Below are 12,424 nucleotides of genomic sequence, written 5' to 3' on the forward strand. Positions count from 1 at the left end.
GGATGAATCTAATGTTTTGAGGTGAATGTATAGTTGTCAATCACCGCACCGGTCTGGATATTTACTGTACTTCGCAATCACAGATTCTACCCTATGTCTTGGAATATATGACCCAAATAAGAATGTTCACCGTATATTGCATCTGAACAACTCTGTTCTGCCCAACTGAGGAAAAAGCATTACAATAAATCGCACTACCAATGGTGATTAAATCTAAAGATCAGTTAGCTCATATCACATCTAACTGTACAAAGTATTATCATTGTTACGCCTGTTTCACACATACTCCGTTCGAGTGCGGTTGCGGTCCGGCAGTGTGTTCCAGGAGCAGTGCAGCGATCATTTCCACACCGAGTCTACTTTTGCTGTACTGCATGCGCTGAATTAAAGTGACACTGCTTTGTTCGCGGTAAAAATGAACATGGATTGACATGGAAATGTGGTAATTTTACTATAAATAGATATAATTAAAGTCTACTGTGTTTCACAGGCTTTTTGGCTAGGTTTAAAACAAATAAAAGTGCACTTTTAAATAAACAAGGCAACATATGCACTTGTCCCGAGGTAGAAAAACAAAGTTCTTTAAGACCCGCAAGACTGTTTGTAATAAAGATTTAAATGTAAAAGGCACGAGAGCAGACTGTTTCTGTCAGTTGTATGTTTTAATTTAAACTATTTGTGAAAAGTAGGCTATATGCTGTGTTTAAATGTGTTTCCACTTGCTTGAGCAACTTAATATACAAATCTAGAAGCCAAATGCATTTAATACGTTTTTTTTTTTATATATATATATATATATATATATATATATATATATATTAATTGAATTTAAACGTGAATGTCTATGAAAAATTGTGTAACTGAGGATCACAATGCTGAAAAACACTTTCAGGAAAGGCTAACAGCGTTTGGATTTGAAATCAAAATAATGGATAAATGTTGTGTTTGTAAACAGCTGCTGATCAGGAGCGGACTGCAAACGCATCCTGTGTGAAAGCACAATGAGTCCGTGCTGCTTCTGCACCGCATACGGACTGCAGACGGAGCATGTGTGAAACAGCCGTTATACTTTGTTCTCAAATTATTAATGTTAACAACATTAGCATTGCTTGACTATGAGTACAGTGTGTATTAGCATGTAGATTTCAATTTCTGTACAGTCTAATATCTAATTGTCATACCATTTGAATTTCATATTAAGAAATTAATCCAAAAATCTAATTAATCTTCCTTCAAACTGGTTCTATTTAAAATACAATAACTTGTATAATCCCACATAATTTAATTTCATTCATACGTGTTTCATAAACACATAATCCTTTCTGGATTAAAATCCGCCATCAAAATGATAAATTGAATTATTCTAGCTGCTGTAAGTAAAGGCTATAAATGATCCACCACCTGAAGGATCCTCACGTGCGATAGCCTACTAGCCGGGAAAACGTCTTTATGTTTACAGACGTGATGTAATGACGCAGTGCCATGCTCGAATTTCGCGGAAACCTACCCGTACCACTCAAATCAGAAAACATTATTATAAGATAACCGTTGTGAATCGGGTTTAAGTAAGGTGATAGTTTTGAACACTGGCTGTTTATGAATTTTCTCAAATATTGATTTCGGATCATTTTTAACCAAAAAAAGTTATAGATTGCAGCTTTAATATAGCACCTAATTAAGCCATAATAGATGTCATGTAGACACCATATCTATATAATTAGTAAATCAGCACTCATCTGAACACAGAGACTTTAATACTTGGTGCACAATACACAATGACAGTAAAATAAAATTCTGTGGTTCGTTTTTGAATATGAATATGAAAATTGAATATCATTAGAAGAATGGCATCTACGCTAATATTAGTCTGTTTTATTCTTATTCTGAGGTCACTATAGCCACCCAGATCCAGTCCGTATCCAGCTCAGATGGTGGATCAGCACCTAGAGACGACCTCTACAGCCCTGAATGTCAGCGGAGACCAGGGCAACTACATGCCCCCCAGAGACGGATCCCCAGTGAAGACCTCGTCTTCATCGGCCATCGGGACAAGACCACGGGAACCAGATGAGCCCTCTGCACAATCTGACTTTGTTGCAGCCTAGAACTAAACTGCTGGTTCCGTTTGAGGAGAACACAATATTTCGACACACTACTTCCCTGTTTAATACTGTAAAGCTGCTTTGACACCATTTGTAAAAAGCCCTATTTAAATAATGGTGACTCGACTTAAACATGAATGACATTTTAAGTAGATGTAACAAAATCACAAGTTACTAAACCTAACAACAAAATCAATGATAAAACAGTATAAATACAGCTGGAAAACAACAACAAAAAAATCAAACTTATCAATTATTCATGCCCCAATGCATAACGGTAACACCAGTATCAGAAAAGTAGAGTAGGTTTTACTTAATTTTATAGCATTTATATTTACGCTTTAACTTCTACAAGCTTGAATTGAGTACCAAAATAGAACTTGTTTTTTAAATTATTGCCTGAACTACCTTTTTCATGTATAAATTATATTTGTTTTTCTGTAGTATTTACTTCACCACAGAATCATTTTTATCAGTGTAGAATCTCTCGTCAGTCTATTCTGATTCATCAACACAGTTTCACTGATGATCCAACACAAACATAAAACCCAGGATAGAGCGGCTGAGTGAATGTGGTCTGGATTGAGTAGATGAGGCTCATTTTGTTAGAGATGCTGAAGAAGGACAGAGTTCCTTCACTATGATCCACAAACACTCCTATTCTCCTGCTGATGGACTTTACAGGGAGATCAGTCTTTAAGCTATTGTGCCAGAATGAGTATCTGGAGGGACAGCAGTACAAACTCCAGGACTGATCATTATTTCCAAACCTACACTCATCACCCCGTCCCTTCCTGCTGATGCTCTTATATGATACTGATATATACACACCAAAATCATCTCCACTCCAGTCCAGCTCCCAGTAACAGGGTCCACACACACTCTCTCTACACAACACCTGCCACCACTCATCAAATCTGTCTGGATGATCAGGATACGACTGGACTTTGTCAGTGTTAGAAATCACTCTGTTGTTCTCAGACAGACGGAGGCGTTTATTCACTGTGTTCAGATCCAGAGTGAGCTGATGGGAATCTGATGGAGATAAAACACATCAGAATCAGGAATTATGAATCTGTTTGATCTTTTCATTTAGCTGAACTCTTCATGTTCAGTGTATCATCAGTGTCTCAGTACAGATGACCAGATATCTGTGCTAATCATCATTTACATCATTTATAAAACTCTTCTTTCACCTTCTACAGGAAGAACATGAACACACTCAGTGAGTTTTTCTGCTTGTTTTCTTACTGACTTACATTGTAGGAAGTCCTTCCTGGCCCAGAGATCAATGTTGGTGAATGTGACTGTGGAAATCAACAGACATGAACAGTGTGATTCTCATGATCCTGCATCCATTCCTAACACATTTCTAATATGATGTTCTCCATGATATGAAATGATGATGGACTGGTTTCTGAGAGCAGATCAATCTCCAGGACTTTACCTCTGTCTGAGATCTTCTTGAGCTCCTTTTTGCAGAAAGTCTCCAGTTTGTCTCTCAGCTGATGGACAGATTCTCTCAGGTAATCAAAAGGGATGAGAGAACTGAAGAGATCGTCATTTACGTCTGTAGATTCAGGAGGAGCTGAGAGAGACTGGAAACTCTACAGAAAACAGAAATCAAAAATCATCAGCTCCACACTTCACCCAATAATCTGCACCAACATCAGATTTGTGTGGCTCTTGTTGACTTGACCGATCTTTAGTAACTCTAGTAACCTCAATCCAGTACTTTCACAGCATCAGCTTCATTCTTATATTCATTAGAATCAGAATCAGAATGAGCTTTATTGGCCAGGTATGTTTACACATACGAGGAGTTTGTAATAGCGACAGAAGCTACACAGTGCATCAGAATGAAAGCGTCAGGACAGGACACAGATAATAAAATAATAATATACAAATAGGCAATGTACAAAATAGCAAAAACACAATATATAATATAGACAATTATGTGTGTACAGGTCTGATATGTGCAAATTTGAAAGGAAAAATAAATATGTGTGGTGATAATTAAATAACGTATAATAGTGTTGTGTGTTCCATGTTTAATGTCAAGTGTTCATGAGATGGATTGCTTGAGGGAAGAAACTGTTCCTGTGTCTGGTCGTTCTGGTGCTCAGTGCTCTGTAGCGTCGACTAGAGGTCTTCTTGGGTCCTAAAATCCGTACCTGACCCGAATCGACCCAAATAATTTCTTACACGAACCCGACGTACATAAATAATTTTTTTTTAAATATAAACCCGACCCGGGACAGACCCAATGAAATTAGACCCGAGTCTGACCCGACCCAACCACATTTGTTTTCTAACCCAACTAGACCCGAACATAAACGGCATTGACGTGTGCACAGCCTGCAGCCCCACATCGGTCCGGAAAAATCCTGGGGTCCTGCTGACTGATTTGGCCGCTGCTCCATTACTTTCATTCAGTTTATTTAATTATTTATTAGCCTATTACTTTATATTTTTGCCTGCCTGATGGATACATGTTATTTCTGACTTTGGCTTTCAATTGTAGGCTAACCAGTGAATTTGAAATATAAACGTGATCGTTTCATAAAAATTAAATCGATAGGTAAATAAATCATGGTTTTGCTAGTTTTGTCTGCAACGTTATTTACCTCATCTTTGGTGAAGGGCTTCTGCACACAAAAAAGAAAAGCTTTGCATTGGCACGCAGCGTAATGAAGTAAGTGGATTTCCTGATGGATATATAAGATGGATTTCTGAGGTTAACCTATGTTCCTTTTTTATGTGCGTTTCTCAAAAATTAACTTAACATGAACACATACGTAGGCTATGCATCCGGGAAAGTTTAAAAGAATTCAGGTCTAATCGGGTCCATTTGGGAAAAGCACATTTATTTTAATTACCCGAGACCCGAGGCTGCTAATACCGAACCCGACCCGTGTCCGAGGCACTCGTAGAAGTTTTGGACCCGAACCCAGACGGTAACAGTTCAAAGAGGGTGTGTGCTGGATTTGAGGGGTCCAGAGTGATTCTGCCAGCCTTTTGCTCACTCTGGATAAGTACAGTTCTCGGAGAGTAGGGAGGCTTGTACCAATGATTCGCTCAGCAATCCGGACTACCCTCCATAGTCTTCAGAGGTCAGATTTGGTAGCTGAGCTGAACCAGACAGTTATTGACGTGCAGAGGACGGATTCAATGATGGTGGAGTAGAACTGTTTCAGCAGCTCCTGTGGCAGGTTGAATTTCCTCAGCTGGCGAAGGAAGTACAACCTCTGCCTTTTTCACAATGGACTCAATGTGATTGTCCCACTTCAGGTCCTGAGAGATGGTGCTGCCCAGGAATCTGAATGACTCCACTGCAGTCACAGTGCTGTTCATGATGGTGAGTGGGGGGAGTGCAGGGGGGTTTCTCCTGAAGTCCATGATCATCTCCACAGTTTTGAGCGTGTTAAGCTCCAGGTTGTTAAGACTGCACCAGACAGCCAGCTCCTTAACCTCCTGTCTGTAAGCAGACTCGTCACCGTCCTGGATGAGGCCGATCAGTGTGGTGTCGTCTGCAAACTTCAGGAGCTTGACAGAGGGGTCTTTAGACGTGCAGTCGTTGGTGTACAGGGAGAAGAGCAGTGGGGAGAGAACGCAGCCCTGAGAAGCTCCAGCGCTGATTGTATGAGTGCTGGATGAGAATTTACCAAGCTTTACTAGCTGCTGCCTGTCTGTCAGGAAGCTGGTGATCCACTGGCAGATGGAGGTGGGCACAGAGAGCTGAGTTAGTTTGGGCTGAAGGAGTGATGGGATGATGGTGTTAAAAGCAGAGCTGAAGTCCACAAACAGGATCCTCACATAAGTCCCTGGTCTGTCCAGATGCTGTAGGATGAAGCGCAGTCCCATGTTGACTGCATCATCCACAGACCTGTTTGCGCTGCAGGCAAACTGCAGGGGGTTCAGTAAAGGTCCAGTGGTGTCCTTGAAATAAGCCAAAACCAGTCTTTCAAATGATTTCATGGCTACAGACGTTAGAGCCACAGGTCTGTAGTCATTTAGTCCTGTAATTTTGTATTTATTTGGGACGGGGATGATGGTGTAGCATTTGAAGAATGAGGGGACTTCGCACAGCACCAGTGATCTGTTGAAGGTCTGTGTGAAGATGGGGCCAGCTGGTCAGCACAGGTTTTTAGGCAAGCTGGTGACACACCATCTGGGACTGGTGCTTTCCTTTTTTTGTTCTTTCTGAAGACCTGGCGCACGTCGTCTTCACTTATCTGCAGTGCAGGTGTGGGGGAGAGGGGGGTGGGGGTTGCAGGAGGTGTGAATGGTGTTTTTTCAAACCTGCAATAGAACTCATTCAGATCGTCTGCCGGTTGTTGATTCTCCAGAATGCTGGGGGGTGGTGTCTTGTAACTAGTGATGTCTTTCATACCTTTCCACACTGAAGCAGAATCACTGGAAGAGAATTTGTTCCTTAGCTTGCCAGAATAATTCCTCTTTGTACCTCTGATCTCCTTTTCCAGTGTGTATTTGGCCTGTTTATACAAGAATTTATACCCCTTTCTCTAAGCATCTTCTTTGGCCTGACGGAGCTGTCTGAGTTTTTTGTCGTTGTTGTAAGATAGAGGAGTCCTGGTAGGAATGCACATATCCTCACAGAAACTGATATATGATGTTACAGTCTCTGTGAGCTCGTCCAGATCATTTGCAGCAGCTTCGAAAACAGTCCAATCAGTAAGGTCGAAACAGGCTTGTAAAACCTGTTTGTAAAACATTAGTCCATCTTTTAACAGTTCTTAATACAGGTTTAGCAGATTTAAGTTTCTGCCTGTAGGTCGATATAAGATGAACCAAACAGTGATCAGGGAGCCCCAAAGCTGCCTGTGGGATAGAGTGATATGCGTCCTTTATCTCTGTGTAACAGTGATCCAATATATTACTGTCTCTGGTGGGACATGTGATGTGCTGTCTGTAATTTGGCAGTTCACTGCAGAGATTTGCTTTATTAAAGTCCCGAGAATGATTAAAACAGAGTCCGGGTGTTGTTGTTCTGTGTCTGTGATCAGATCAGCGAGTTTCTGTAAAGCTGAGCTTACGTGCGCTTGCGGAGGAATGTAGACACTCACGAGAATGAACGAACAAAACTGCCTCGGCGAATAGAATGGCTTGCAGTGAATGAAGAGCGTTTCTAGATCAGAACAGCATATCTTCTTTAACACAGTTACATCTGTACACCACCTTTCATTGATGTAAAAGCACGTCCCGCCGCCGCACGATTTCCCAAGCACTGAAGCTGCCATGTGCTGCGCCATCTTAGATCATTATATCACATTAGAGCTACAGATTCTAGTATTCCCCACTTACACTCTATGTGAACTTTCTTTTATCAGGTTTGAGGATCATCTGATCCAATTTTGATGAACTTTACTGTACTATTGAGTTCACTGATTTCACCATGACGTAATAAATCAAAAGGAAAAATTAGGTAAAAAGCTGAATTGTTAGTGAAGTTTTGAACTCTTGGTGGCGCTAGTGGTGTTTGACAGCAGAATATATCTTCCAGAAGAAAGAGCTCAGAGAAATGATTCCTAAGAGATTAGGAATTTCCAGAGAAAATGATCAGATGAGAGTCTGACTGATGATTATAAAATAAGACACTCATGAAATGTTTCTCTGTGAGTCTCCTGTCACAGCAGGATCAGCTCAAGTCCACTATAGCCATGTTTCCACTGTCGGGCCAAAAGCGGGTGTGCTAGTGCGTGCCAGGGCCAGTCACGTTTCCACGGTCACTTCCGGGGCTTGATCATGCCTCGTCTGTGCTTCCTAGGGGCCAATGGCCAGGGCTTTTTGCCAACTGGGGATAGAGGAGTGGTTATGAACAAAGGCGAGGTTTCTCTGCATCTGGAGAGCGTCAAGGCCGCGGATAATTTCATAATGTTAACAGCTATAACACCACTATATCCACTTGATTGGCTCTATCACACTCTCCTCTCCACCTGTAGCTGGTGTGTGGTGAGCGCACTGGCGCCGTTGTCATCCAAGTGGATGCTGCACACTGGTGGTGGTTGAGGAGAGACCTCCACATGATTGTAAAGCGCTTTGGGTGTACGGCAATACACAATAAATGCGCTATATAAATGCATCATTCATTCATTCATATTAAAAGACTTTTAAAATTATTTTATCTCAAAACTTACTTTCAGACAGTTGCGAGAGTTTGAAATAACTTCTGTTTGAGATCCGATGTGGATTATGATCACCACAAGGTAGAAATAATTATAAGTGATGCACGCTAGCCATTAACGTTACCACAGTAAACATGGTAAATACGACCATCATCTCGAGACTTTGGCTCCACGCATGTCATAAAAAATATAATAATGTTTTTTGTTCAGGAGCTCCCTCTGCTACTCAGGGCGTATTTTTGATGGAAATAAAAGAAAGAAATTATCATTCTTTCTAAATGTGATGTATACTGTGACTACAAATAAACAGAAACAGACTCATATAATAAGTAAGGTGTGTCCTCTTTCTTTTGTGAAATAACGGACTCATTTTCAATCCTGATAAATTAATTAATTATGATCAATGTTTCACTTATTATTGTACAACATCAATGCTTTTGGATTTAAATCTTTAACAAAATATGCAAACAAAAGTCAGCTCTTATGTTCGTTTTGTGATCGCACTAGTTCCAGTGACTTATTTCTTATTAGTTTTCTGATGACTTCTCTTTGTTGGGGAAATGATGGGGTTGCGTGACGTTGTTCCAGAGAGGTGTGTAAAGGGCGGGTTTTAGTGAAGAGCAGCGGAGCTTCTGGCCCGATGGTGGAAACACCTCATGATTTTGGGCTCGGTGCTACAGGTCCGAGTCTATTAGCCCCGCCCGGCCTGTTTAAAGCACTGACTCACACTGGCCCAACAGTGGAAAAGCGACTTATGATCCTGTTCTTCTAGATCTGTGTTACCTGCAGGAACTGGATGTGATCCTGTGTGTGTGAAAGCTGCTCCAGCTTAGCGTCTCTCCTCCTCAGATCATTGATCTCCTGCTCCAGTCGCGCCAGTAGTCCTTCAGCTCGACTCACTGCTTGCTTTTCCTGATCTCTGATCAGCCATATCAGCTCAGAGTGGCTTCTCTCAATGGAGCGGATGAGCTCAGTAAAGATCCTCTCACTGTCCTCCACTGCTGTCTGTGCAGAGCGCTGTTAGGACACACAGTGATTCAGGCTTCAGTGAGTCTGAACTGAGACTGAGACAAACTTCTCTTCTTCTCCAGACTCACCTTATGAGACTCCACAGCCTCTCTCAGCTGCTGGAGATCTTTCTCTCTCTGCTGGATTCTCTGCTGGAGCATCTTCTGTGTCTCCTTCAGCTGGTGCTGGAGGACAAACAGATGATAGTGAATGTCACAGAAAACTACTGGCACTAAATCATCATGTGAACAGATGAATCCAGTAAAAGTGGAGCTGATAACTATAGGTTCAAATTCCAAAAGTGATGATCGATCATTTACCACCATGATACATGAATTAACATGAAGATTAATGCTTGTTTCACAACTGACACAGACATAGAGCTTCACACTGACAGTGTTTCTGTGTAATTAAGCTGTGGCTCTACACAGAAAATAAACGTACTATTGGATCACTACACTGAGTATTGACTTGATCTCTAGTTTTAAATACCTTTTTCTCTGTCCTCTGTGCTGATGCTGATACAGTGTCATGGTTTTTATGGTCATCCATTGTACACAGTGTACATATACATTTCTGGTCAGTGCGACAGAAAACCTCAAGGATCTTTTCACGTTTCTGGTAGATCATCTCCTGCAGTCGTCCAGTGGCTTCAATCACTTTGTGTCTCTTTCCTTTAAACCGACTCTCATGTTGTTCGAGGTGATTCTGACAGTAAGAGTTCAGACACACCAGACAAGACTTAACGGCTTTGTATTTTCTTCTAGTACAGACGTCACACTGCACATCTCCAGCTCCAGCGTCACAATCAGCAGAAAGTTTGGTCTTCTTCAGTTTCTTTACTATTTTAGCCAGCATGGTGTTTCTAGTTAAAGCAGGTCTTGGACTGAAGGTCTGTCTGCACTGAGGGCAGCTGTAGACTCTCATCTGATCCTCCTGATCCCAGCAGCCTGTAATACAGCTCTTACAGTAACTGTGTCCACAGGGAATGACCACTGGATCCTTCAGGAGATCCAGACACACTGGACATGAAAAATCATCCTGAGAAACTCTGGGTTCTGCCATTTTTCTGCGTGAATACAGAGACACAAACACACAACAGCTCAACTACACTTCAGCTTCTCTTTCCCTGAACTCAATTGATTCCTGTTTCCTGCTTCTGTGTTCGAGTAATGAGAGTAAAACAGGTGTGTCTGTGAGACTGTAAAGCAGCTTCCTCATTCCTGCTCCTGTAGTCACACACACACACACACACACACACACACGTACTGACAGTGTTGAAGAAGAAGCGCAAATCATCACGGTGCTTTGCTTCCCATCTGGCACCGAACCCAACCATGGATCTCGGATGAATGCCTGGACCCGGTTGAAGAGCGGAAACAGATGAAACATCAACTTCAAGCACCATTGAACTAAATCGAGAAGTCAGACACTGGATGAAAGCTGAACGAGGCATAATGCAGCAGCCGATCTTGAAGATGAAGCGTCGAGGCAAGAATACGAGGTTCTCTATCAGACTCTCAAGAGTACGGTGGCCGAGAGAGCTCAACGCGCTGCAACTTCAGAAAACACATGCAAATAGACAAAACACCAGCAAATCAAGAAAACATCTTCATCATTTTGACAACACATGCGCTGCAAATCCTCACAACACATGCAAATTGAGAAACGCTGCAAATGCTCACAACACATGCAAATTCAGAAACGCTGCAAATCCTCACAACACATGTGTTGTGAGGATTTGCAGCGTTTCTCAATTTGCATGTGTTGTGAGGATTTGCAGTGTTTCAATTTGCATGTGTTGTGAGGATTTGCAGCGTTTCTTAATTTGCATGTGTTGTGAGGATTTGCAGCGTTTCTCAATTTGCATGTGTTGTGAGCATTTGCAGCGTTTCTCAATTTGCATGTGTTGTGAGCATTTGCAGCGTTTCTCAATTTGCATGTGTTGTGAGCATTTGCAGCGTTTCTTTATTTGCATGTGTTGTGAGCATTTGCAGCGCATGTGTTGTCAAAATGATGAAGATGTTTTCTTGATTTGCTGGTGTTTTGTCTATTTGCATGTGTTTTCTGAAGTTGCAGCGCGTTGAGCTCTCTCGGCCACCGTACAAGAGGCTGAGTGGACAGTCCAAGTTGACCAATGACAACATCAAGAAAATGGATGGTTCCTTCCACCGTACAATCACTGAAGAATGGAAACTGGCTTGGGCCGTGTAGTGACCAAAGCAATCAAGGCTGGTGGAGAAGTTGCACAATGTTCCTCGTCCTCATGAAGCTAATCGGGTGATCGGAACAAATCCCTTCAACCTGGAAGAAAGCTGTGATCATGCCCAACTTCAAGAAAGGTGACAGCTCTGGAGCAAGCCTGATTTCATCCTCTTTGAGGCTATTGCATCCAGATCTTCTCTATTCGCCAGCAGATGGAGGAGAGAATCCATTGCACCAAGTACATGGTCATAGTCTTCATTGACTTCAAATCTCAAAAACACAATTAAATATGAAATTGTGTAGTAGATACACTGAAATAGAGAAACTGAAAATCACTTTTTTACAGTGTTTGTTAACGTTCCTAGTCGAGATGAAGAATTATGTTTTCTTCTCTGAAGGTTAAAGAAAGTAGATAATGAACAGTCTGAGATGTGATCTGTGTGAATTTGTACAGAGTTGCTCAGCATCATCTTTAACTGCTGAAAGGATGTTGCAGGAGTTTGTGTCATAATCTGAGGTAAACTGGCTGAGTTTTCATTGGTGATCTGATACTACAGTGATGTTAAAAATGAGTCATAGAGAGTAAATAAAGCACCTGAGGCTCGTTCATGAACACATTCACTCTCTCTCTCTCCATTCATGAGAGTTATCAACATTTAGGGATATAAATCTGTGTCTTTTTTTCTCTATGGTTCTTTCCACGACAGCACATTCCTCTCAGATCATGTGTGAGATCATATTCAGTCTCATCTCAGATTAGCTGGAGCTCAAAGCGCAGAACTCACATCCAACACCTGCACCTTCACCACTGGTGTTCCTCAGGGGTGTGTGTTCTCCCCACTGTTCTTCTCACTCTACCCCAATGATGGCACCTCTAAAGACCCCTCGGTCAAGCTCCTGAACTTCGCAGATGACACCAGTCATCTGTCTCATCCAGGAGAAGAGGTTGAGCAGCTGTCTGTC

At 41.7% G+C, this 12,424-nt stretch overlaps 1 protein-coding gene across 1 annotated transcript; it reads right to left on the bottom strand.

Annotated features, from left to right (window-relative positions):
• Positions 1-2,610: 2,610 nt before the first annotated feature.
• Positions 2,611-10,321, bottom strand: LOC306852895 (E3 ubiquitin/ISG15 ligase TRIM25-like; the record flags this gene model as incomplete). Its single annotated transcript, XM_079390016.1, has 7 exons — positions 2,611-3,129; positions 3,299-3,301; positions 3,354-3,409; positions 3,550-3,709; positions 9,032-9,265; positions 9,346-9,441; positions 9,749-10,321. The coding sequence occupies 7 exons, from the start codon at positions 10,319-10,321 to the stop codon at positions 2,611-2,613; spliced, it is 1,641 nt and encodes a 546-aa protein (XP_079246142.1).
• Positions 10,322-12,424: the final 2,103 nt, after the last annotated feature.

This window comes from Barbus barbus (assembly GCF_936440315.1).
Source record: "Barbus barbus genome assembly, chromosome: 33".
NCBI classification, from domain to species: Eukaryota; Metazoa; Chordata; class Actinopteri; order Cypriniformes; family Cyprinidae; genus Barbus; species Barbus barbus.